This window comes from Melanotaenia boesemani, chromosome 12 (assembly GCF_017639745.1).
Source record: "Melanotaenia boesemani isolate fMelBoe1 chromosome 12, fMelBoe1.pri, whole genome shotgun sequence".
NCBI lineage: Eukaryota > Metazoa > Chordata > Actinopteri > Atheriniformes > Melanotaeniidae > Melanotaenia > Melanotaenia boesemani.
The window spans coordinates 26,960,748-26,985,228 of NC_055693.1; the positions used below are offsets into that span (position 1 = coordinate 26,960,748).

Here is a 24,481-nt window from a genome sequence, read left to right on the forward strand (position 1 = left end):
TTCTCTAATAAAAGTTTACTTTCTTAATTTCTTTAAAGCACACATGAATTTTATCAAAATTTAGTTATATTTAAAGTGATGCTCATATGAAATTTGGAAGTTCAAGATTCTAATAATATAACATGAGTGAAAAATTAAAGATCATTTAATTGCTTTCAATCAGTTTACATGTTCAAATGCTTGGATTTGTAACTGGAAAATAACTAAATATGTTGTATTTTTTTCTTATTTTTTTTTTAATCTTTTTTAGGCTCTTTTCTCAAACTTCCAAGTAAACTTCAAAGCAGTGTTCATGTAGTTGAATATATTTTTCATCACATATGTCAATAACTCTTGTTTGCTTATATCACCAGTCTTCAGGTGCTGTGAAGGACAAAAAAAAAAAAAAAAAAAAATCAGACATTATTGTATCATTACAGTTGAATTACAGTTAATGGTAGACTCCTACGAGTTTAAAAATGGCTCATGAAGAAAGTGGGAAAAAAAGACCATTAAATTATGACACGACACTACATGAGGAAAAAAAAAGGATTATAGAAGCAAATTGAAAATGACAGAAGATTAATGCAATTACATCTACTAACAAAATGCCATCAACATGCCTTTTTTACTGCAAAAGCCAGTTGAGCTACACAATGTTTGATAGCTGCTGTACGTCTGCTGTAAATCTACAGAAATTACTTTTATTACTTAGCTGTTGAACTTTAAGTCAGTCTTATTGTCTTGATTAATGTCCAATCTAAGTGATTCTTGGGAGTCACAGCAGATCATAATAGTGGCACGTACCAGGTAAAAAAAACAACAACAAAAAAAACTGTACATGAATAAACAATTATTTCCTGATCAGAAATAATGGAATTCCTTCGTTTTAAATATTCAGATAAAAAGTAAATAATATTTTTTTATTAGCCAAATTTTTTTCAAATTGTCTAATGTTACCAAAAGTAGAAAAGGGCTTTCATGAATCAAATTAGTTACAAGACAAAAAACCTTACAAAATCTTTATTTATTAATTTACATACTTACATATTACATAATTACTTTTTAGCTTCATTTATGCTCCCCTTACATACATAAATAGGTACGTCCATCTTAAATGTTGTTAAACATCACTGCCCACATCCTGCATACTCATTGGCATGTTTGTTAGGTGATACATGCACTAGAGGGCAGGATAGAAAAAAACAAAACAAAAAACAAAACTATTTCTTTAAGGGACATAGTCATATCAGTGTTTACCTGTAGGAACATGTAATAAAGGATGAAAATCATATAAACGATCTCAGCTGCCATAATTAAGAAGTGAAGACCATCCGTTGTCTGGTAAAGGCGAATACTCAGCAGCTCACTGTTGAATTGAAAAGCTCCTGAAAAAGCAGTTAAGAAGGTTTAATTGACATATTGCCAAGAAGTTTACAACTTTCAGTTTCATTGTTTGTGCAAACACTGTTGACATGATGCAAAGCTAATTTCAGACATTTCTGGCAAAAAAAAACTGCATTGTATTCTATCGAATGACGTCAGTCAAGTACTTTCCCAGATTGCAATTTGATTTAAAAACAATCCTCTAAAAATTATCTTTAAAATTTGATTGCAATCCTCCAGTGAAGCACTCCTTACCTACTGCTGAAGTCTCCATTAAGAGAGTGACAATGCAGAAGAGGTTCACATTTGCATTATACACAGTAAACTCAATAAAGATGGCTCTTGTGTATTTATCCAGCCACTTATTGTTGTAGAGATTCACAAGTGTGCTATAGTGGAAGAACATAAGAATATTTTAGCATTCTACCTATTTTTACATATAAAACTTCTAATCAGCCAAACACACTTGATTAATACATGGAATGCAAACAGAAAATATTTGTTAACATTAACAAAATGAACATACCTGCTGGCATTTGGTAAATCTGGGCCAAGTTCCACCACAAAACCTCCTCCCCTGTAGAGAGCCAACTGCCCCCAGATAGGCTGAGCCCTAAGCTGAGCCTGCATCTGGTACTTCCAGGGACTGGAAGCGCTACCAGAAACATTACCATTCAATGCGCGAGTCCAGCCAGTTTCATAGGAGCCCATGTCCTCCACATCCCATGAATATGGAGCCTGACAGTCCGGCGCTAAGGCAAGCATGGAGTCTGCAATCTGACAGGAGTTGTTCTGCACTCTCAGCTGACGAAGACGGGCATTGCCCACCAGCTTGGAGTTTCCATCTGTGATGAATCCTGTGTCAGGGCATGTTAGATCAGTCAGCATGTTAGGTTTCTACTATTGAGATACTAGGACTAGATCCTTTATTCACAGCATTATGTTTCCTTCCCAAAGATGCCATTAGATTGGTATCTTGAAAGCCTGGAGGTCAGATGAACACCTCATGTTGTTTTGGCCAGTGCCAGAATACAGGCTTTCCCAGCGGAACATTGCATTTTACCAGGACCTGTCAGTGGTTTTAATGTTGGGGCTGATCAGTCTATGTTTTTGACACAGTTTCTACAATTTGCTACTTCCTAAGATTTATGTTCATACAGGCTGAAAGCATACAGCTCCTTGCTTGCTTCGTTCAGCATCAGTTCTGCTAAAGTTTATTAAGAGAAGATAGCACATATCTAATAATATTGACTCAAAGAGAGACAAATGTACTTTGTGCAATTACAAATTTCCAGATGGCTGGAAACTGATTACAGCTCTAGTCACAACATATAAAACATGATGTGACACCAACTGGCATTACCAATTATTGTTTCATCTGGAATAAGCCTGCCCAAAGGACTTTAATAAAAGCTAAAATTAAAGCTAAACCACCAGATAATATGAAAAAAATATAGCCCAATTAGATGTGAAATACTAAAAGCATTCTGTTCCATCAGGGTGGAGTTCATAGCTGTTTAATTTCTCCGGATGAGAGTCAAAAGTTAGCTTTTCTGAACACCAGCCAAAGTAAAAATAAAACAAGAAAAAACGTTTTACACCTTTGACGACAAAGATAATCTAAGAGTTGTTTTGACACAAAGCTGTACAAATCTTCTTAAATGTTTTGCTTCACTAACTAAACCACCTTTTAGAAGTAGTAGTATGCTTAGTAGTACAATTATGACAGTTATTCTGACAATAGCAGAAAAGCTGCCCCCTAGATACAGCCCACTGTGGATATTGCATAATTGGGAAACATTTCTACCTGGATAATTTCCAAAGAGGTTTGTCAGCAGAGTGTTGCTGGCCCAAGTGAACACATCCTGAAGACTCATGCTGTCTGAGACACCCTGAGAGAAGCTTTGTGTAATGTGTTGGTTTAGGAAGAAAGCATTGGGGTCTCTCTGGCCATATGCCACGAGCAGTAACATCCACATGAACCCCATGTAGGCTGCAACACAAACATACACATTATAGGGCTTATATTTTTACAGTGCAGTAACAGTGATGTAAATTAATTTGGTTAAAAATAATAAATATTTAAGATCCATTGTAAGACGTGTTTATCTCAGGTTAGGCGTCATGACCAACCCAATCAGGAACTTTTTTTTTTAATGATTCCCATCTTTTATAAATGTTCTTGAATTTTTAATGGACAATTAACTCCTATTAAATGACAATCAGCTCCTATTTGACTTGCAAATCCTTAGTGACATAATCCCTGAAAAATATTCAATACAAGTGCATACTCACTAAAAATCTCTCTGAGCAGAGCAAAGGCCTTCTGTTGCGTAATCTTGTTCCTTTTCATCCTTTCAACGTCCTCTGGAGGAGGTGGCTCATAGAGACGGCCCTCCTCTCTGCTTATACAGAAGTCCTTACAATCACCTGCGGGCAGTGCTGTATGTTTGAATAATAATCTCTAATGGAAGAAGACAGAAAGTGTCTGTTTGGCAGCATTTACGCATTACCTTCATTTCTGTTATCTGTCACTAATTCCACATTTTGTGAATCCTCCTCATCAACTTTCTTTATTACCAGTGCAAAGAAGACTGCGAGAAAGATCACCTGTATTAGGACGTATAAGTGAAAAAAAAAATAGATTTATTATACAAAGTCTAAATTCTCTGAGAACTGTGAAATCATCTACTGAAATTTATCTAGTGGTCATGCTTTATAAGATTGGAGGGTAAATCTTTTCACCTTCAGTGGTTGAATGAGGAGAAGGCTCTGGAAAAAGGAAACATTCATGGACACCAACCAACTGATAGAGCGTTCCTTCCCAAATTTTAACCCATACAGCATTGTGAAATATCCTGACACAACACTGGTTGCAATCACCATCAGCCAACCGACAAAGATGAACCACCAGGGTAGCATCCCAGTACAGCAACGCCTTTTTTTCTGGCCACCATCAGAAACAGGACCATCTACAGGACTGGAGCTGCAACTAAAGAATGAAAGTGTGTGTTTTATTATAATCCCTCATCATCTTGAAGTGCAGTTATAGTCTTACAGGGAATAGAATTAAAGTGAAATCTGGTGACTGGTTTACTTCTCATCAGTAGGTTCATCTAGTTTGATGCAGCTGGTTGGGAGGAGTTGATCTTCAAGGAAGCTCTTCATGCCCTGAACTTGCTGCAGGGCCTGGCAGTAATTGTGGGGGCTAGGGAAGCTGGAGGGGCCGAGCAGCTTCATCTCCTTTTCTATGTGACACAGCTGTTTGTACAAATGGGTTTTGTTGATGTTCATTTTAATCGCCTTCTCTGCTGATGCAGGATGCAGGCAAACACTGCTGTCTGAAAATGTACAAAGCTCAGATTTGGTGAACTGTGTCTGACTTTCCAGGTTCACAATGAATGCACATGCTGTGGTGTGTCTGAAAAGATACCCCCCCCCCCCAAAAAAAAAGTCAGGTTGCTTCATTTTGCATAAATTTGATAGACCATAGTTTTATCTTTTTTTTTTTGCTCCATACTGCCAATGCACCAACTGTATGTCAGCAAAATACTAAAACAAAGGTTGGATACACCATCTGTACATAGAGGAATATGCATGTATGCTCTTATATCCAACTAGTCTTGCATAACCTGGGTTCCAAACTGCTACAGACACGGGCCTAGTTACACCAGGGCTGCGAGGAGGATAATCTATTTAATAATTAATTCCGGTTCCCTGATAAAATGGAGCTTGTTTTGGTTAAACTGTTACACAAAAGAGTTGTAGACATAGATTTGTAAACCTATTGAGCCGCTTACTGAACCATACAGACCTGTCTTTTATCAACATAGTTGCTAAAAGCTGCGTTTTTTAGTGTGCAGGTTGCTATCTACAAGTGTCTGACAAAGAGGAGACAGAAAACTTTGGTATGTTCACAAGTACTATTTCAACTAGTATAGATGACTTCATAAGCTGATGCTACCCTCAACAAATTCATATTCAAATGCATTAAGTTTTAGCCCTCCACTAAAATTCATTTTCCATTCAGTAACAAATCATATTTTGTGTAAATCATTTTTATTTGACAAACTTTCTGTACTGAGGCCTAACTATTTCATTTTTTATGAAAACCATTGTACTCGGTGAAGTAAAAAGAGTGATGACACTTCAGTTTTCAATCTGTTCTCACAGAAAAATACACCTGCTGGCTGATGCTGTATTTTTGACTGGGCGTTGTTGCTTCTGTTTTCCTTTTTGACACGGTCTTCCACCTCAGAGAGGATAGCGTTGATGTCCTTTTCTTGTCCAGGCTTGAACTCAGATTCAGTGCAAGGGATGGTGCTTGTTTTAGGGAGTAATGAAGCAATTCTTTTGATGTCCTGAGAGTTTAAACAAAAACAGATATCAAATTACATAGGATTAAGGAAATTGGAATTTGCTTTAGATTCATGTAAAATCAAATGTTTCATTTGAAGACAAAAGCACCTGCCTTAATGATAATGTCTAAAGTGACATTAACATTCTTGTTGGTTTTGGTAGTTGTCTGCGGGCAACCTGTCTGCAAAGTGCTTTTCCCCTTGAGGGTTTTCTTTTTCTTTGTTTTTCTCTGACAACAAGATGTCTCCCGAGGACGTGTGTTTCTGAAGATGCTCACTATGAATATATTCACGGGAAACATAATGAGAGAACTTTGTACTCCAACCATGAACTGCTGCCACGTGAACTGAAAGTGACCTGAAAAGAGAGAAAGTGTGAGGTCTTTTTTCTTTTTTTTAGAAAGTGTGATCTTAGAGTAGAATGAATGTAGTTAAAATGCTGTGTACCCAATTCCATGACCTGTTCAGAGGGGTCTGTGGGGATCCCGTAGAACATGATGCTGGTTAGCATGGTGCAGAGCAGCAAGGAGAAGCAGCACGATACTCTTTGTACGCAGGTGAAATTGCTGCTCGGTGGTCGGTTGATCACTGAGTACCAGAGGTGTCCATCACTGAAATCTTTAGCTGTTTTCATGAAGAATAAATTGCTAGAAGACAAAGGCAACATTTTGAAATAAAAACATTTAAACCTTTATAAACTCCCAATTAATTATGGCTTAGTGTTATTCTTTTTGAACAGTTTATTATTGCTACAAAGACTTGACCAAGAGCTGTTGCTCTCTGACATTGGACAATAAAAAATAAAAAAATGCACTAATCCTTAGAAAATCTCCAGCTCAGTGTTGAGCCAGAACATTTGTGAGATCAGCTGTAACAAAAACAAGCCAAGATTTTTATTGCAAGTCTTTTAATATCTGAAAGAGTCTCATTCCAACCATTAATTCTCTAAAATCTTTTCCCTGTTCCTTAAGCCAGTGTTGAAGATTTTGACAAATAAGAAATAATAATATAATCAGCATTCATATTGCATGGAGGATGACTCCCACAATTCTTCCTCATCTAATGAATAGTTGTCTGTAGATATGCTCACACTGCCTAACCCACGTCTTGCAGCCAGTTCATCTGTGCAAGACTAAACACAGAGATGGGGATTCAAGTCTGAGACTCAAACTCGAGTCACACTTAAGTCGCATTTCCAGTGTCGACTTGGACTCGTGATTTGAGACTCATTAACAATCATATTGTTTTTATGACCTCTTCTATGTCTGATCTCCTGTCTGCTGTTATTTCCCCGGACATGACACTGATGTAAGATCAACAGACGTGTCCACAGTGCACGCACAATCAGTCAAAACACTGACAGCACTGGAGAACACAGCTGTTGCTACAGCACCATGGTAACTTGAAAACCTAATAAAAGTGACCAATAAAACAACAGAAAACCTTGAAACACACCTGCAGACGTTGGTCACTGTAACATGAAAGCTAATGTTAGCGTCTATGTTAGCAACGAGCTTTGAGTAACCGCAGCATAAACGTTAACTTGCTACTACTTTGGTAGTAAAATGATGTTAACTCCATCAGACTGGCTCCACTGGATGTGTTGAGAAGAAGGATGAGACATTTACTGAACACAGTTTCCATAAACTGCTGACTTTTTCATGATCACGTTAAACTGGGATTAGACCTGGGGTGAAGTAAGCCGGTTCGGTCCAGTACTGTGTACCACTAAAAGATTCAGTGGCACAGTACCAGAATGATGAGAGAGAGGCTGCCTGCTATAAAGACATCCAGTCACAACTGCACACTGGGTCAGAAAATAGATCCGCTAGCTGTTACTTGTTATTTATTGGGTATGCAATAAAAAATTATTTTATTAAATTTTTAAAAGTTTAAGACTATCATTTTCCTGCAGATTTTACATGTATATCTGCTGCAATACACTTGAGTCAAATTATTAAGAGGCTTGAGCAGAACAAGCAGTCATTTGGATCAGGTGTGTTGCTGTAAGGAAACAACATAAACCTGCAGGACAGGTGGTGATTCTGTACTACAGAGCAGCACATTGGCCCTCCTCTCTACATTCAAGAACACAGGCTATGATCTACAGTATTAGTATTTTAAATGTCTCTGTTGCTCCAGATGGAATTTGGTTCACATTAAAAACTCATAAGTTATGTTAATAACATATTTACTAATCTGAATTAATTTCTATGTTCATTTACTTTTCCAAATTCAGTAAAGCAAAGAAATCATCCAGAGGAGAGGCACAGACATTTGTCAGTCTAAGCTACAAATCAGTGCTGTCACTAAAAACTGGTAGATAAAGGGTGAGGATGGATTTTAAATTCTCTGAATATTATTACCGTCTTCTAAGCAGACCGGGTGGCAGGCTTCAAATGGCAGATTACACATTACAACTACAAGTGACTTGACTTGGACTTGAGGTCAAAGACTTAAGACATGACTTGAACTTGCAAAAAAGGGACTTATGAACATCTCTGCTAAACACCAATAAAATAGGGATCATTTATGCTAGCTCTCGCGCTGTAAAACGTCTGGGCCTTTCATGGTGGCACCTACTTATCCTCACTTCATTTTCAGCAAGACACTTCCAGAACTGCCCTGGTCACAACTCAGCGAATTGGGGCAGAGAGTAAGGCAGACCAGGAAGTTGGCGCTGGCCTCGTGATCGATGAATTCTGTTGCTGTGCTCATGATTTATTCAGGGGACACCGTGAGTACATGCTGGCATGTGGATAAACTTTTATGTTTATCTTTCTAATGTGTTATCTCTTTGTCACACCTTTAGCAGCCATTGCTGCTCTCAGGGCAGCAGACGTGGTCAGCAGCCACGACCTTTTCCACTTCCCTGGATAGAATCAGTGAGAAGCAGAAACCAGCCACAACAAATGAGAAAATAAACTTATTGTTTGACTGACACATCAGCCTGTACACTCTGTGTCTTCTGGATTAATGGCTAGTACAGCATCAGTATTTCTAATTAGTTAATTGACAAAACAGATTTTTTTTTTTTTTTTTCTTTTTTTTCGTTTTTCGGTCTGATCGGATTAGTTAATATTTGGCCTCAGAATGAAGACCGCACACCCATGTCCTCATTAGTATTTTGACAGGACACTAGTGTCTCCAAATAAATCTGAATCCATTGATGTGGTTGATTATGCAGTGTAAGTAACTATCCAGCTAGCTTGTGCTAATGTTTTGCAGCTTGCTAGCTTCTTAATTTATCGGTTCCTCTTGCATCACGTAAATTGGTTCGTTAAACTTCCCCTGACACTAATCAAGATTGATTCCTCCCAGCCCATGACAGTGGTGGTGTGTGGACTGATACAGAAATATTTATATCTACGATGTCACATATTCATGTTCTAGATCAGGGGTGCCCAAGTTCGGTCCTCGAGATCTACCATCCTGCAACTTTTAGATGCAACCCTTCTCCAACACGCTTGAATCAGAGGTCATCTGCATGTCATTCAGCTCTGCAGAGGCCTGGTAACGAGCCAGTCATTTGATTCAGGTGATTGATTTGGGATGAGTCAAATTTCAAGCTACGAAAATTTATTCAAAAGTGACTTGTATTCTGTATTTGTATAAAAAGACTTTACTTTTCTTGTAATAAACATGCATTTTTCAATCTGAAATCCAACCCAGTTATTGCATCTCATTTGCATTTGATTTTTTACTTTTTTCATTCAAATTCAAATTGAAAATTTCCAGTCTGAGTTTCCCATTCACCCTCCAAACTTTAACAATGTGCCTCTGTGTGTAAGTACTATGCTTCTATCTTACCTGAACCTCTTCAGATCCATTTCTGTTGAGACAGGAAAGACTTTATCAAGGCAGCAATCACCTATGTCAATTGCCAGCCAGGAATTGCATAGAAAATGCCACTTCTGTTGAGTCTGTAAATCCTGCACCATGACATTGCCTACAAACCTGAAAAATATACAAAGACCAAATCTAATTTATCTTAAACAATGTTTACTCATCAAACTGTATTTGATGACTGTTCTCCTGACAAAAATTACAATAATTATTTTATATGTCAGTTAAAACTGTATTGAGATGTTATTCAGTCATTGTAATGCCACTACAGGACGTGAGAAGGTAAGCAGATTATATTTTCCTACCAGGAAGGATGACTCCCTGAGTTGTTGTGCCACAGCCTGATGCCCTGCAACTCTCCGAGGGAAAAGGGTGTGGTAAGCAAGAAAATATCCACCGCACCCCTTTCAAACAAGCATTTCTTTGGATCGGTCAGGTGGTGAGGTTCACTGTTTCCTTTTGCACCCAGAAGAGTTATTACAACCTGCAATTCAGTGCCAAAAAAAAGTATTTAGGCTGGATTTTTTTAAACATGTGTCTGCCTGCTAAAACAAACCAATGAAAGTCTCTCACCCTCATTTTGCTTTGGGTTTGAAAGTACACAGAACTCGTGTTAAATTGAGTAATCACTTCTAACTCCCAAGGAAAAAACCTGTAAACTACAACAGCATGGGGAGAGTGTGCTGTGCCATGGCAGGCTGTCCAGAATTTCTGAGTATCACAACCTTCTAACTAGACCTGACTGGACCCAGCTCCACAGAGCGTGACTGAGCATTTATGTTTCTATGAATGTGTGATTTATAGTGTGTTTTTGTAAAGAGAGAATGAACTGTGTCCACCCTCACAGCCCCGAATGCAGCACTTTTAATTGGAATTAACAAGTGTAAATGTGTTATTTACTTTCTGATGGCAAATCAAAGCCGGGGCTAATTAACACCTGCAAACTACTGAAGAGTCATTCAAAATATGACTATGCTAATTAAAAAGTTTTCCAGGGCATTTAAAAGCCTGATGTTAGCAGTGTTAGGGGACCTTTAATTCAACTGTCACTTTGACCAATGATAAATTTCAAGGGACTCATTCAGCTGAATTGTAAAAATGCCTTAACAGTAATTAGTTTAACAGAAATGTTTTTTTTTCTCTCCTACAAATAGACATGAAAACGTAAAATCATAAAGTTCCTGTTAATGACAAAAGGCTTAAAAAACATTAATATGAATTAAACATGAATAAAAAGCCACTTGAAATACTTTCACAAAAGCAAACTGCATTTACCTCCCTCAACCATTTTTTGCTAACATTCAACTGTTGCTTAGAGTAAAACTAAAATTGAAACCTGTTGATAGCTACCTGAAATTGGTACAGCATGCCTAACCAAAATAAAAATAAATAAATAAAAAGAAATTTTAACTTTCTGATTTTCAAAGAATTTTGTGGAAAAAATAGCATTTATTTGGAACCCCCACCAAATTTTATCATTCAGTTTGTTTCTTTTTCAGGTCTCCAGCACCTGAAGAAATGTTGGTTTATTTAAGCTGCTTAAATGTTTTTCTGCCTTAAAAAGCCAGAGATGCACAAAATGAAGAATTGCTGACAACTAGAGTAGATAGGTTTATATTTGTAAAATAAACACTGTGCACAAGAGGTGCAGCTGCATTTTCTGTAAAAGACATTAGATTTAAACTCAATTCCAGCAACGTTTGAAGAATTAGACAAAAAAAAAAAGAAAAAAAAATGATCCAAATCTCATTTAATTAATGACTGATTAGTATTCAGCTTGGCTAGGACTGAAATTTATTTTAATTTTTAAACAGTGCTGAATAGCTGTCACTCTGTTACTTCTCAATCCACTGCACATCCACTGGGCAGAATTCCTAATCAAATTTAAATTCAAATGACTTCATTTGTCACATCCACATCATACAGGCTATAATAAGCAGTGAAATGCTTTGTGTGTTTACTCCAGATGCTGCAACACAAGTACAGGGGAAAAAAATAAACAGTAATCACATTAAGTGATGGGTGGTAATGATTTTAATAACTTTGCATCTAATTGTACATTTTGATATTTATATATTCATTTTATTTATTTTTGAATGTTTTTGTTATTTTACTTTTAGGGAGACTTTGTGACATCAGTCCTGGACAAAAGATGTATAAATACCCTTTTTGGTTTGGACACATTTACAGAATTTCTCTTGTGTGTGATGTTGTGATTAATTATTTTTAAGCAAATAAGCAAAAAATAAATACAGTGCTTGTTTTTAATACAGGTTATGAGGAAATTAAATGATTACTATCACCTGCAAAAGTGGCATTTTAAAGTTTGGATACACCAATCCAATCCAATTTCACACAAATAGCTCAGCCAAGTATTAGGACATGACCTGTTTTATATGAATCAAAGTATTTCCTCAATATTGAGAAATAAATACATTTTTATTCATTTTGTGCATATAATCTGTTTCTAAAATAGATCAGCCTTGTTCAGATGTTCATTTACACACTTCTAATGATGAATTTTAAGGGGACAACCCAGGAAGGGGTTTCTTCTCATGACTCTTTGAAGAAAACTATGTTCACTCTGGAAAAAGTGGCTCAAATAGGACATTTTGCTCATATCTGACACATATTAGATCTTTTTATGGCAGCCTAAACACCACAAACGCATTTTGTTTTTGTTTTTTTCAAATCAGACCTAGTCCACTTTCGCATGAAGTTCTAAACCAGATGCATGTCCAGTCTTTTTCAAAACAACCTCAGTCTAATCAGTCATGTCATATTTCATCCAAATTTTGTCATTCAAGTCAGACCGACATTACAATTCTTCAAAGGAGGAGGCAAGAAATGGTAAGATGGAATGTAGAGAATAGAAAAAAACAATATATCAGAATTTCTGTCAACTCCAATTGCACAACTTCAAAACTCATGCCTACATGGGTAGCATCCATATTTACCATTGTAACCACATGGGTGTGACGTCTTCCAAATGTGCATAATGGTCACTTTAGGACCATAAACTGTTAATACTGAAATCTGATACTGATCACATTATTGTGAACAACCATGACCAAAAAAAAAATAAATAAATAAAAATAAAATAATAAAAACAACAACAACAAAAAAAGCTGAATTCTGCAAAACACCTTAACTGACTGTTAAGGCCTGCAGTATGAATGTAGCTGCATGTTAGCACAGCACCAAATGTTTTTCTTTTTACTTATCAGATTAGATGACTTGGCCTCTGCCATTATTCTTGACTTCCAATTTTTAATAACGATGCAAAATGAGAAAACTGCTGCATGAAAACATTTTTTCTATCTTCTTTTAGCCTTCACCTGCTTTGGGGTCATTAATTACTTTAAATTTTCAAGTGTTAAGCAGATCACTTCACTTGCCAAGAATTTACTACAAATTCATCAAACATACAAATCTTCTGCTCTTTTTTATATTAATAATTTGTGTTAAGATTTGGATTAAGGTATGTTCAGTACAGACCACTAAGCTTCCTCAAAACCAGAACCCTTGTTGCTGTGCAGATTATCACTGAGCTTCTTGATGTGGATAAAGAGGTTTATTTTAGGTCTAACATTTATCTATTTCGTGTGTAGGCTTTGTTCAAATATATATACCTGGGAAGAAGTGGAGGCCCCAATACGATGCCCAGTACTGACACTCAACAAGTAGCGGTACTTATCCATGGGGTCGTTGTCCTCCAGGTCTGTCACCTTCACCTGGTCAACAGAAAATAAATGAAGTTTTCCAATAAGAGCACACGGTAACATTTTCTTTCAAGATGCTTAATGTCACTGGGAAAAGGGACTATGCTATTTTACTCATAAATTGCCATTACTGGAAAGACACTTTACCTTGACTTTGTCTTGGATGTCTTTTCGCCGTGCCCACACAACCACCAAGAGATAAGAGACAAAGAGGGCGCCAACAAAGCACACTACCACTGGATTCTCTGCAAAGGTTGCAAACAGCTCAGCAGTACGCGATGGGTCCACAAGGTTGGGAGTGACAAAGAAAGAGCCCCCGAAGAAGGTGAGGTGGTTGCAGAGGCACTGTGTGACTAACTTTGTGGTATTGATTCCAACCTTGAAAGACAACAGTGTTTAGTGTAAAAAATGTGAACATTTAGAACATACAGAGGCCTTTTTAATAAGTGTACTTACTTTGCATCCAGAATCGCTCCATTGCAGTTGTGATTCATTCCAAAATTTACACGAGGATGTAATGGGAGTGATTGACAAACTGGCATTGATGGATTTTATACCAGGACCCACAATAGGCCTCACAACAAGATAGTGCACTCCAGTGTTTCCCTTTAAATTCTTAGGGTCGAGCAGCCATGTGTATCTCTCCTCTATGTCAGACACACACAAAAAATCAATCCATGAAAAACATTATTTGAAACACATAAGAGAGAAAAAAAAATCCTGTTTCTGCCACACAAACATTTATTACCTTGTGTGGCTCCCTGCTGAGGCATCTGCGTCATTGCTACGTAATTTGTCTCAGTAGGGTAATCCATATAGCCAAGGAACACTTTGAAGGGTAATGGATCCACTGAGGGCACCATCTTTAACAGGTAAATCAGCATAATTGTAATAAAAGTAATGCATAAATAAGGCACTAAGCTTATATAAGATTGCTGTTCATATTTAAAGATCAGATATCCTGATTTTGTTTTGTAAAAGTGTAACTAGGAGTAGCAAATAGATGACTCATGACAGTTGCATAAACAGGAAGTGATTTCAATTTGAGAAAAAAATAAAGAAAACAAAAGGAAAGAACTGTCCAGTTTAATAGTCCAGCAAAGCTGGAATTAAATTATGTTATAACCCGCTAAATGCCAAAGTTGCAAAACAGCAACGAGCACCAGGCCATATGTCAAGAAAGAGAGAGCATAAACCTTATGCCACCTTCTACCACTAGACAGTGGTGCCCCCAAGGATGGGATGGGGGGGGGGGGGGGGGGAGATGTAGCCACACATGGAAAATTGCTGGTGACTCCACTGGCCACCCCAGACAAGACATCCTACCTCTTTAATAAAACACTTTCATTTCATACAAACCATACAGGCATCTTCACTTAAGACATAAACACAAACACAAAACCTAATATATATACACATATATATATATACATGTGTATATATATTAGGTTTTTGCACATGTCATGAATTAAAGCAGCATTTATTTAAAAAATAAAAAAATTCTTGTTGTCTTTTGGGAGCAGTTTCCCATCCAAGAATCACGATGTTCTGCCATCTGCATGGGTTTTGACAGATAAAGAGAAACATTGGTTCTTCTTCTTTTTTAAGTTCTAGACAGAAAAACGTCTCTTCGTTTTAATAAACCCGCTCTCTGATTACATCAGATGCACCGCTGCAGCAGGGAAGGGAGACATGGATGCCATGTTTCTGTCATCAAAGCGAGCGGCCAGCAAAAAAAAACAAAAAAAAACAAAAAAACATTAACACACGATTAAAAATATTAACGGCATTAATGATTTGTTGCAATAACACATTAAAGACAAAACAAACGTATACATTTTGTCTCTCTTTAGACCAGCCAAAAGGTATTCCAATATTCTATCTCCAAATGATCCTTCCAGTTGCCAGCTATGCAACTCAATGAATGACACCTCTGCACTTCTCAGGCTTCCATTTAAATACTCTACGCCCGTCCCCTTATACTCAATAATGCTTAATTTCTACAAATAAATCATTTCAAGTTTTAAGTTTCCACAAAATAAAATAATTACAAAAATAACACAAATTCCATACATTCATTTAGAAAAGTCATATTCATCACAGTAGCAGAAATACCAAAGTAATAAATGTTTTTTAAAATAAAAATGTTTGCCGCGAGCCGGAGTGATCGCATGATCATGACGTCACTTCCGTATGTCGGCCAGGTCGGCTTCTTACCAGTGGATTGGATATTGCCTCGGTTTTGACCAAAGCCACAGCAGGGACAGGAAGAGGATGGTAAGTAACCAACAAATGCTATATAATCAGTAAGCCTAGCATAATATTAAGTGTGTACCCTTAGTAAGTCGCTACGTGAGGCAGATCGTATTCCTGTGTGGTTTACTGTTGTAGTATGACTGTCGGACTTTGGCGTGAGTTTGTCCCGCGGAACTGATCAGGCGAGTATGTGTGTGTGTGTGTGCACGCGGACTCCGTGTCAGTGACCAGACAGCTTCGTCACACTCGTGATGTCACAGATACGAGACAAGGCATCATGGCAGGAATTCCACCTTGTTAAAGAAGGCACAATCAGTTTTTTCCCCACATGTTTCATCCACAATCTCAGAGGACACGGTAGAATGGCTTGCCTTAGTCCAAAGAGAAGCACACCTTCCCGCTGCACTCCTGAACACAAGTTTTGCATCACTATCGGATGACAGCCATTTATTGACATCATTGCATGAGATCAAATTGAGTGTATGCGAAGCACATCTGAAATGCGGGGAAAGAGAAAACTGTCCTTCTGTGATCCCAAGTAACTCTTCCACATCTGTGAAAACCACACCCTGCTCTTCATCCTCCTCCTGATCAGTGTGGTCAGGTGCGTACATCTTAAAAGCTTTAACAAAATTCGACCCACTGTCTGTAACGGTGGTGGTGATCCGATGAGAAAGGCCAAACGCTGAGTGAATCTGTTCCATTTCCAAACCTATGACATCATATGTATACCTGCCCTTCTTTTGCATGCAATTGCAGCTTTTTCGGGATTCAAGTTGTGTGGATTGATCCAGTGTACCTTGATTCCCAAAAAGCTTCTGTTATGGCTGCTCCAAATATCAGCAGTGGTTGACACATACTGCAAACTCTTGAACGTTTTTTTTTTTTTTTTTTACTCTCCATTTTACGGTAGCATTCATCCAGATAGCAAGATACCATTAACAGGAGACAGGCACTCATGATCAGATCACAGAACTTTCACCGGCTAAGTATCTTTCTGTAAGTGGGAGATTCCACAGTGCTGATAGGCAACATTTCGTTGACAATGAACGAAGCAACAAGTTTGTCCAGCTCTCGTTTAGTTACCTGGTGAAACTGAAGTTTTAGCTGCTTATTTGGACTTGGATTTGACATGTCATTTCTCCGGGAATCTTGGGCTACAAGCTTCACATTAGCATGTTTTCCTTTCAAAGGCTTGGTGAGGTTAGTAGTTGAGTTCACTGCAGTGGACGGCAGTTTTTCGCCAGGACATAGCGTACACCCTACGCTCACATTCCTCCCTTTAATTTCAACAGGTTGAAAGTAATGGAAAAACCTCCACCCCTCAAAAGTTAATGTTGGATGCTTCTCATTTGCCATTTTACCACCAGCCGCTGTCATATTTTATGGCCTGAGAGCTTGTGAGTTGTGACTACTTTGCAAGCGTGCATGCGGCTGGGAAAACAGAGTTGCAGTCAGACCTATATATCTAAATATCGTGTCCTTTAGTTCTGATCTGTCTCTAAGAAAAGTAACATTGTTCCGAACTGAAAAAGTAACCTGTTACATTACCAAATTTTCAGTGGTAACGCGTTACATTACTTAGTAGCTACATTACTATAACGTGTTACTTTGTAACGTGTTACACACAACACTGATCCAAACCTACTGTATCAGAGTATGGTTTAACAGCTGCTCAGAAAAAAAGCTCTCCAGAGGGCCATAAACTTAGCCCAGAAGATCTCCATCTGTCCTCTCTCAATGCTTGAAGAACTATACAGTTCAAGAGAGGCCAAAACATCCTCAAGGACACATCACACATGTGCACTTTCTGTTTGAACTGTTACTCTCAGGATGCCGATACAGATCAATCAGAACAAAGGACAAACCCAAAAGTAAATAAATAAAAAACAAACAGTTTTTATCGTAAAACTCAATAAAACTATGCTTAAAACAGGAATATGCTATAGTGGAAAATGGGTATGATTACTTTAGTTATCTCTTAGCATTTCTTTTATACTGTTGAATGTATGTATGACTGTGCACTTTAACTGATCAACATATAATTTTTGTTGTACATGTTGCATATTAAAATGAATCTATCTATCTGTCTATCTGTCTGTCTGTCTGTCTGTCTGCCCGTCTGTCCGTCCGTCCGTCTGTCCACATAACTCATAGTTTGTAGTGAATTATGGGATCTAATACGGCTGCCAAAATTACGTAGATGAGTAATTTTTCTGCCATCTTTAACACTTGTTCATATTCAGCTTGGTCATATTTTTCTCTTTTACAGTAAAAGCTCTAATTAAACTGAAGGTTAATTCAGGTTAGCAGTGTGGTTGAAGAAATAGTGATATCAGTCTCTGTCATTATGTACTGCCAGGTTGCAGCAATTTGTTAAAGGTCAGATCATACTCTGTTAGTTTTTTATATAAAGTTGACTTGTTTTGAAAATAACCCACAGTCAAGCTAACTTTTGAAAATATTTTTATACACTGGTTTGGAGGCTGTGTTGCTCAAGCAGTTCCATTTTGGACTATTCAAGATCCATTATAATGAGTAACCATAGCAATAAAAGAGTTTCTTACTAGTGGGAACTGATTAAGCTGTCAACGGCCAAATTAATGAGCAAAATAACTTGCCAAATCCCATGAGTTGAAGAGGAAACAAAAAGGATGCATGGTAGGAGCATGGTAAAAAAGAAAAGTGGAAAAAATCCAAACCATTTTTCCCAATCATTCTAATGGGAAATTTGAGGTTGCTAGTGTGGATGTGCTTGAAGGGCCCAGAAGGATTATAGACAATGCAGTACTATGTGTTTCATTGAGACATGGGTACAGGAACACATCCCGGACTGTCATGTGTCTATACACTGCTATAAGACTGTACAGGAGACAGGAGGAGCCATTGCAGTTCTTACCAACAACAAATGGTGTTAGACATGGAAATCTGCACACAGGACATTAAAGTGTTATCTTTGAGTTTCTGTCCATATTATTTACGTAGAGAGTTTACATGTGTTTTTCTGGTAGCGGTTTATATATCTGCCGTTGCAAAGTCTGTGATGTCATTAGCTCAGTTGTTGCTAGGCTACAAACACAAAATCCTAAACGCATTCAGGACAGTCTATAGAGATTTCCATGTCTCCCTCTCTGCAATATTACCAACATTCCAACAATTTGTCAACTGATCCACCAGAGAAAATGAAGTAGTGGATTTACAGTATTTGATGCAAATTTTTTAAGAAGGAAAAACTGGCTGTTTAAGTGGGAAATGTTGTGCTCAGCCACAGCAAAACCATTCTTTAAGTTATCCGAGGACTTGTAACTTTTTGACTTCAGCAAAATTAGTCTGAAATCATAATTCATGGTATGTGACCGTCTAAGGGGAAGCTGTACATCTAGAAATGTGTACGGATCAAAGTTTTTTATCTCAAACATCAGGATAGTCCAGGGTACTCGCTTTGATTGGGCAGGGAATTACAAAGAATTTCAAACCTGCCTGAATAACATCACACAGTTACATCTGCTCACCAGTTACAATATTCCCCGAAAAAACCTCCGACCAACAAGAAGGAAGAAGAATACACAAGAATCTGGCTCACTGATTGGCCAGGACTGAAAAACTCTTTGCTGAACCCACAAGTAAACAATGGAGCAACAATAAATTTATTCAGTTTTGGGGTTTCTGTTTTTACTTTGGTGTTCAAACTAAAGTGATTTTCACTAGACTCTGTCCAGGATGACCAGCGGGAGAGGCAGCAAGCTAGCCTGCATGTTGCACTATGACACACATTGCTTCCTTGCTTTGGCTTACTGGATGATCCATTTGCTTTCACACTGCAAGCGAACCGCACCAGAATTCACTTGGAAGTAAACCGAGAGCCCCAGTCTTCAAGCGGCCAGAGTTCGATTCTTTAATTTGCACCAGAGTGTACAGTACTATCGGTGGAACAACCAGGGCTCCTTCAAAGCGGACCAATTTCCCAGATACTATTTCTTAGATTTGTAGTTCAGTAGGTCCCTCTAAGGTCCATTTTTTTCTGCTCTCTCCCATCTCCATACTGCTCCTGCTCATCACGTTTGATCAGTGTGATGCTTTTTTTTTTCATGCAAAGCAAAACTAACAAAGGCATTGTACGAGTCTCATAACAAACAGCATATCCCACAGTACTTCCATCACACAAAGCAACAAGCATGATCTTCACACTTTTTACAGAGTGAGAGTCCCATCAGCCTCATCTGTACTGTGCTAGAGAAGATAAGTAGCTAATGTTAGCATGATAATGTGAAAAATGAACATGGTCGACATAGTAAACATTATTTGGAACCTCAAAATGATATCACTAAAAGTATACTTATACAAAGATGGGATTTTTTTTTTAGCTGAAGTAGAGTCTTACAACACCAGCATCACTGTGCACTGACGTAGTTGAAATATTCATGACACATTTACTTTTAGCAGCAAACATAAAAACAGGTCATCCCACCTTCAGTACCAGAGTCGTGTCAGCTGAAGGAACAACTATGACTGTTGTGCTGAAGTTCCCCAGGTCCAAAACAGACGTGTTCACCTGTTGTTCAGAAGGTCTTGGCAGCAACACCTGTTATCCCAGTTAAACGGCAGAAAACAAATTGATTAATCTTTGGATTATTAGACCAATAGAAATATTAGGAACTTTAGAACATTCTAAAGAAAACAGGAAAAACATCATAACTCTCTTACACATGTTTACTAAAGAGCCAGATATATTTTCTTCAATAATCTTTCATTTTTGAGTATCACTAATGGATATGTTATGTTTTGTATTTTTGTCTTTGATTACAATATTATGTGAAAAAATATACCTTCTCTGTTTTAATGTATGCAAAAAACTGCAGCATATTTAGTGGTAATAAAGAAAACATTCAGGCGGAATAAACCATCTGCTCTCTGCTTTATGCCGTGTTTCTTTGTTTTTGCATTTTTATAATTATTCTGCATATTCATGGCCCCCAAAGGGTAGTCACCTGGGCTGAAGTGCAAAAAACAGAACATACTTAAGTATTTTCATATTCAAGCCTGTAGTACACCTGGGAACGCAAAGTGAAATGAGTAAGAGTCTCCTCTCATGCATTACAGGTGGGCGTGTTGTGGACTGGTGCAATTAAATCTAACAACACCCCCTTCAATCCATTTTAAACTCAAAGCTTTTCCAATTGTTGCTTTCTTCCCCAAACAATTGAAAGAGGCAAAGCATGCCTTGTTGTTGCTATGTTACCAAGGACAGAACATTTACAGATGGCAGACAAATTAAAGAAAATGAAATCCTTAACCCGGGTTGGGGATCTGGAGGATGTGTCATGGAGCGTGTTTTTATTTTTTTAAATTATGATTTAGGTCCACTTTCTCTTTAGATGGCAGGATCAGTTCAATCAAAAATGACATTGCACTGAATGATCAACTTTTTTCAGTGATAAAACATTTTTGTCTTCATATTTACAGTCTAATCTCCACATATAAGGCACAAACTGGCATTGATGAGTATGAAGATGATATGAATCATGTGCCTTTCAAGCCTTGAAAGTCATCAGAACTGAATCCTCACGATAGACATGTTTTACAAACCCTAAATAAGGATAAATCTTTTGGAAACATGTTGCATCCCTACAGGAGGCTTTTAGAATCAATGCAAAGCTGTGTTGACAATGTTCTGTAAGTCTGGTGACCTCAGACCTTACTTATAGGCTCAATAATGGGTATTATTTTTTTACTTTTTAACTTTTTTTTCCATCTGTGTGGAAATTGTGTTAAGTTAAAAGTTTAGAAAATGCATAAATGCTAATTAAATAGTTTAAACTATTCCTGTTTATGAGTCCAATATTTGTTCCAATCCAAGGCACAACCTAAAACTGTGTATAACTTTTAATCACAAAGACGTCCTGTAAGGTACATTGCAATGGACAACAGATTTACATAATAGCAAAAAAAAAAAAAAAAAAAAAAAAAAATATATATATATATATATATATATATATATAATCATTCTATATATTAAAGAAAAATTAATTGCAAGCATGAAACTGTAAGAAATCAAATCTCTAAAAGAGTACTAACGCAGGTGAAATTACTCCTGCATGGATGATTTAATTAGGCTTAAACAGTCCTGCGTGTGACACACATGCTCTGATGATCCATAGTGCTGCATTTTTTTATAAAAACAACAATGTGCATATTAATACAGCTGAAGTTCTGACAAAACTGCTTTCACTCACATATTTCTGTTTCTTCTGTAAGACATTTAAATGTGTTAGAAATTGTGACTGAAAAGCCCATTTGAGACTACATGTCAACTCAGGGATGCTTCAAAACATTTCCAGATTGCTGCTTTGCTCAAACTCAATCCTGACATTATAACTCCAAAATTGTCAAACACAGTAATGATTGAAGTAACTTAATGATGTCTTTGCAGTGAATTAGCCATTCTCACATGTATCTTGATCTCCCACTAAAGAAGGTAGTGGGAGAATGTCTAACATTTTTCTCACACAGTCCACAGTGTCACAGCATCAGCACTATTATTACCCACAAATAAATGTACATTGGGACGAGGATTATGGTCAAATTGAACTCTGCACGGTTGAACTCTAACCCCAGTTCAACTCAACTGTGCATATGCGACTCTGTTCCGGTAATTGAGAGGAATACATACTGCACCCTTTGCCTGGGGCGATATACTAAACAAATCACATGTGCTGCTTTGATCCAAATGTCCTTCTCTTACCATATTGTTGTTATATGATGGTAAAGATTTACTATATCAATACATCGTCCCCTCAGCATGGTCAGATTAGCTTTTCATTTCATTCCACCCAATCTAGTAAACTCCATTACTTTAACATGTTGCTGAAATGCAAGTCTATATTTTGTACAAGAGCATGGGTGTCCCTGTAATCCCCACGGCGAGCTTAGTCTCTACAGGTGATCACAGCTTAGAAAAAACCTCCGATGCTGGACTGACCTCGATATCTTCACTTAAGTTCTCAACAGGGATACCGGATCCATTTTTCGCTGTGAGGGACAAAGCACCTATTGTGCCGCTGATGTTCCCTCCTTCATTCCAGGAAAATGGGTTTTTATCTAGACTCAGCATCTGTCAGTGTATTTAAAGAACAAAGCAGGGTTAAATTTCACTGCAAGTAAGACACTTCAGAAAACTGAGAAAGTTTAATCACATACACTTATCATCTGCAAACATATCCACAGCCTTGCTGACTTACTCGCACATCCACTGGTTCCCCAGCAGGAAACATGTCAGAGGGTAGTTCTGGGAGAGAAAATGTGGGACTGGAACTGTTGGCAACACTTATGGAATCTGTGTGTAATCTATCAGGTGTCACTCTGTATGAAAAGATGAGCACAGCACATTATTTTAGTTTTCCTCTCCAGCATCATAGCAAGCAGAATGATGGTCTGACTGCCATGTTGTACTGAACAAATTTGCTTTGCCAAGCTTTGTCATGGTGGATAAAGCCTCTCTTGATGCTTGAGTATTGTTCTTTATTCGAACTATTTTTAAATTCTATCTATAGGGTGGACCTCACAAGGGAAAATAAAAGAAGAGGGAGTCCCAGAGGAGAGAGTGAAGAGCAGAAAAAGATGACAAAGATACAACAGATAGAAAGCATCAGCAACAGCTGCCAAAACAGGAAAACTTGACAATCAGCTGCTACATTTGTAAAGGAACACATAGAAAACATCCTACTGCCTCTGCAAGAAAACAAAGCTGACAATCATCTCTAGTACCTACAGAAAATAAGGCTGAGCAAAATAATGAATCACACCAGCAACAGACACGACACTAGCAACACAAAAATGAAAAAATAAATGTGGCTATTGGTGATTAAACCCACAGGGCAACACAATGACTATATACTATAAGCATGCAAGTGAGTATGAGTGCAAAATGTGAGGAATTAATAGTGTTATTCATTCCTTATACATAATACAATTCTTTTAAATATGAGTTTACACTTTTATGCAGTGTTTTAGTGTCTGTCATTCATTTCAGCTTAATTGTACTTTCAAAGACTGAGTGTGATGATTCCCTTTCTTGCCCAGAGTTAGATGCAAATACTGACACCGCTGTCATAGGAAACGAGAAAAACTGAGACAGCCATTCTCAAGTGTACAACGATCTGCCACAGTAAAAGTAAGCTGGCTGCATTCACATTTCCAGACAAAGTTACAATCTATTTTAGCTTTCCACTGCGACATGGGGGCAGTGTTTGAAACGTGGAACAGCTTTAAACAAATGTGCCTCTGGGTTCTGTTTTTCCACACAGGAGTAAAGTATTGCCAACAGTAATTTTGCAAACAGCAGTACTGTTGTTCTCAGGAAGGCAACATTTCTGTCACTTCATCCTGTGTGTTGTGTTTTTTTTATTTTTTTTATTTTATTTATTTATTTTTTCATCCAGAATTGAGCCTTTCCAGCTTGAGTTAACTTTCATCCAATGAACATTGGAGTAACATGCAGCTTCAGCTCTGTCGGCTTTGCATTATTAGCTTATTGCAAGTCTGTTGACTGCATTCAATTGCATGCAAAACTGCATTTTTTATTTATTTTTTGCTTTTTAAATGATCAGATTTTTCCAGGGCTGTGAACTCATAACAATCCATGGCTAGAAGAAATATTGTGTTTATGCTTTAACTCTCACATGGTCCAATTTTTATTCATTTACTTGTTACAAGATTTAATATTTTCTATTAAATGACAAGCTTTTTTTGTACAGGTATCTTTTTCATAATTAACCTTTATATTATCTCTATGTGTTAATGAGAGGGCGATGAAACTTCAGCCTAGTAGAGTGTGAATTTAATTAGAAACAAATGGATGCTTAATATCAAAATGAATCGACACTCGTCTTTGGTTTAAGTTTTGCGTTAATAAGTGAGATTTTGATGGAGTCTTGG

General features: G+C 37.5%; 1 protein-coding gene across 2 annotated transcripts in view; it reads right to left on the reverse strand.

The window, feature by feature from the left end:
- Nucleotides 1–24,481, reverse strand: part of LOC121650877 (polycystic kidney disease protein 1-like 2) — a 49,441-nt gene that overhangs the window by 12,828 nt on the left and 12,132 nt on the right. The window contains exons 16-35 of one of the 2 annotated variants that reach the window (XM_042002661.1): nt 22,786–22,906; nt 22,527–22,658; nt 20,016–20,129; nt 14,040–14,154; nt 13,748–13,938; nt 13,439–13,669; nt 13,202–13,303; nt 9,875–10,053; nt 9,534–9,680; nt 6,171–6,370; nt 5,837–6,081; nt 5,549–5,726; nt 4,463–4,706; nt 4,111–4,357; nt 3,879–3,975; nt 3,661–3,795; nt 3,173–3,358; nt 1,892–2,222; nt 1,621–1,754; nt 1,240–1,367 (exon numbers count right to left, since the gene is read on the reverse strand). In XM_042002661.1, the coding sequence (XP_041858595.1) occupies nt 1,240–1,367; nt 1,621–1,754; nt 1,892–2,222; nt 3,173–3,358; nt 3,661–3,795; nt 3,879–3,975; nt 4,111–4,357; nt 4,463–4,706; nt 5,549–5,726; nt 5,837–6,081; nt 6,171–6,370; nt 9,534–9,680; nt 9,875–10,053; nt 13,202–13,303; nt 13,439–13,669; nt 13,748–13,938; nt 14,040–14,154; nt 20,016–20,129; nt 22,527–22,658; nt 22,786–22,906 (3,457 nt within the window). The remainder of the gene's footprint in view (nt 1–1,239; nt 1,368–1,620; nt 1,755–1,891; nt 2,223–3,172; nt 3,359–3,660; nt 3,796–3,878; nt 3,976–4,110; nt 4,358–4,462; nt 4,707–5,548; nt 5,727–5,836; nt 6,082–6,170; nt 6,371–9,533; nt 9,681–9,874; nt 10,054–13,201; nt 13,304–13,438; nt 13,670–13,747; nt 13,939–14,039; nt 14,155–20,015; nt 20,130–22,526; nt 22,659–22,785; nt 22,907–24,481) is intronic. The other variant, XR_006012349.1, reaches the window with a different exon arrangement.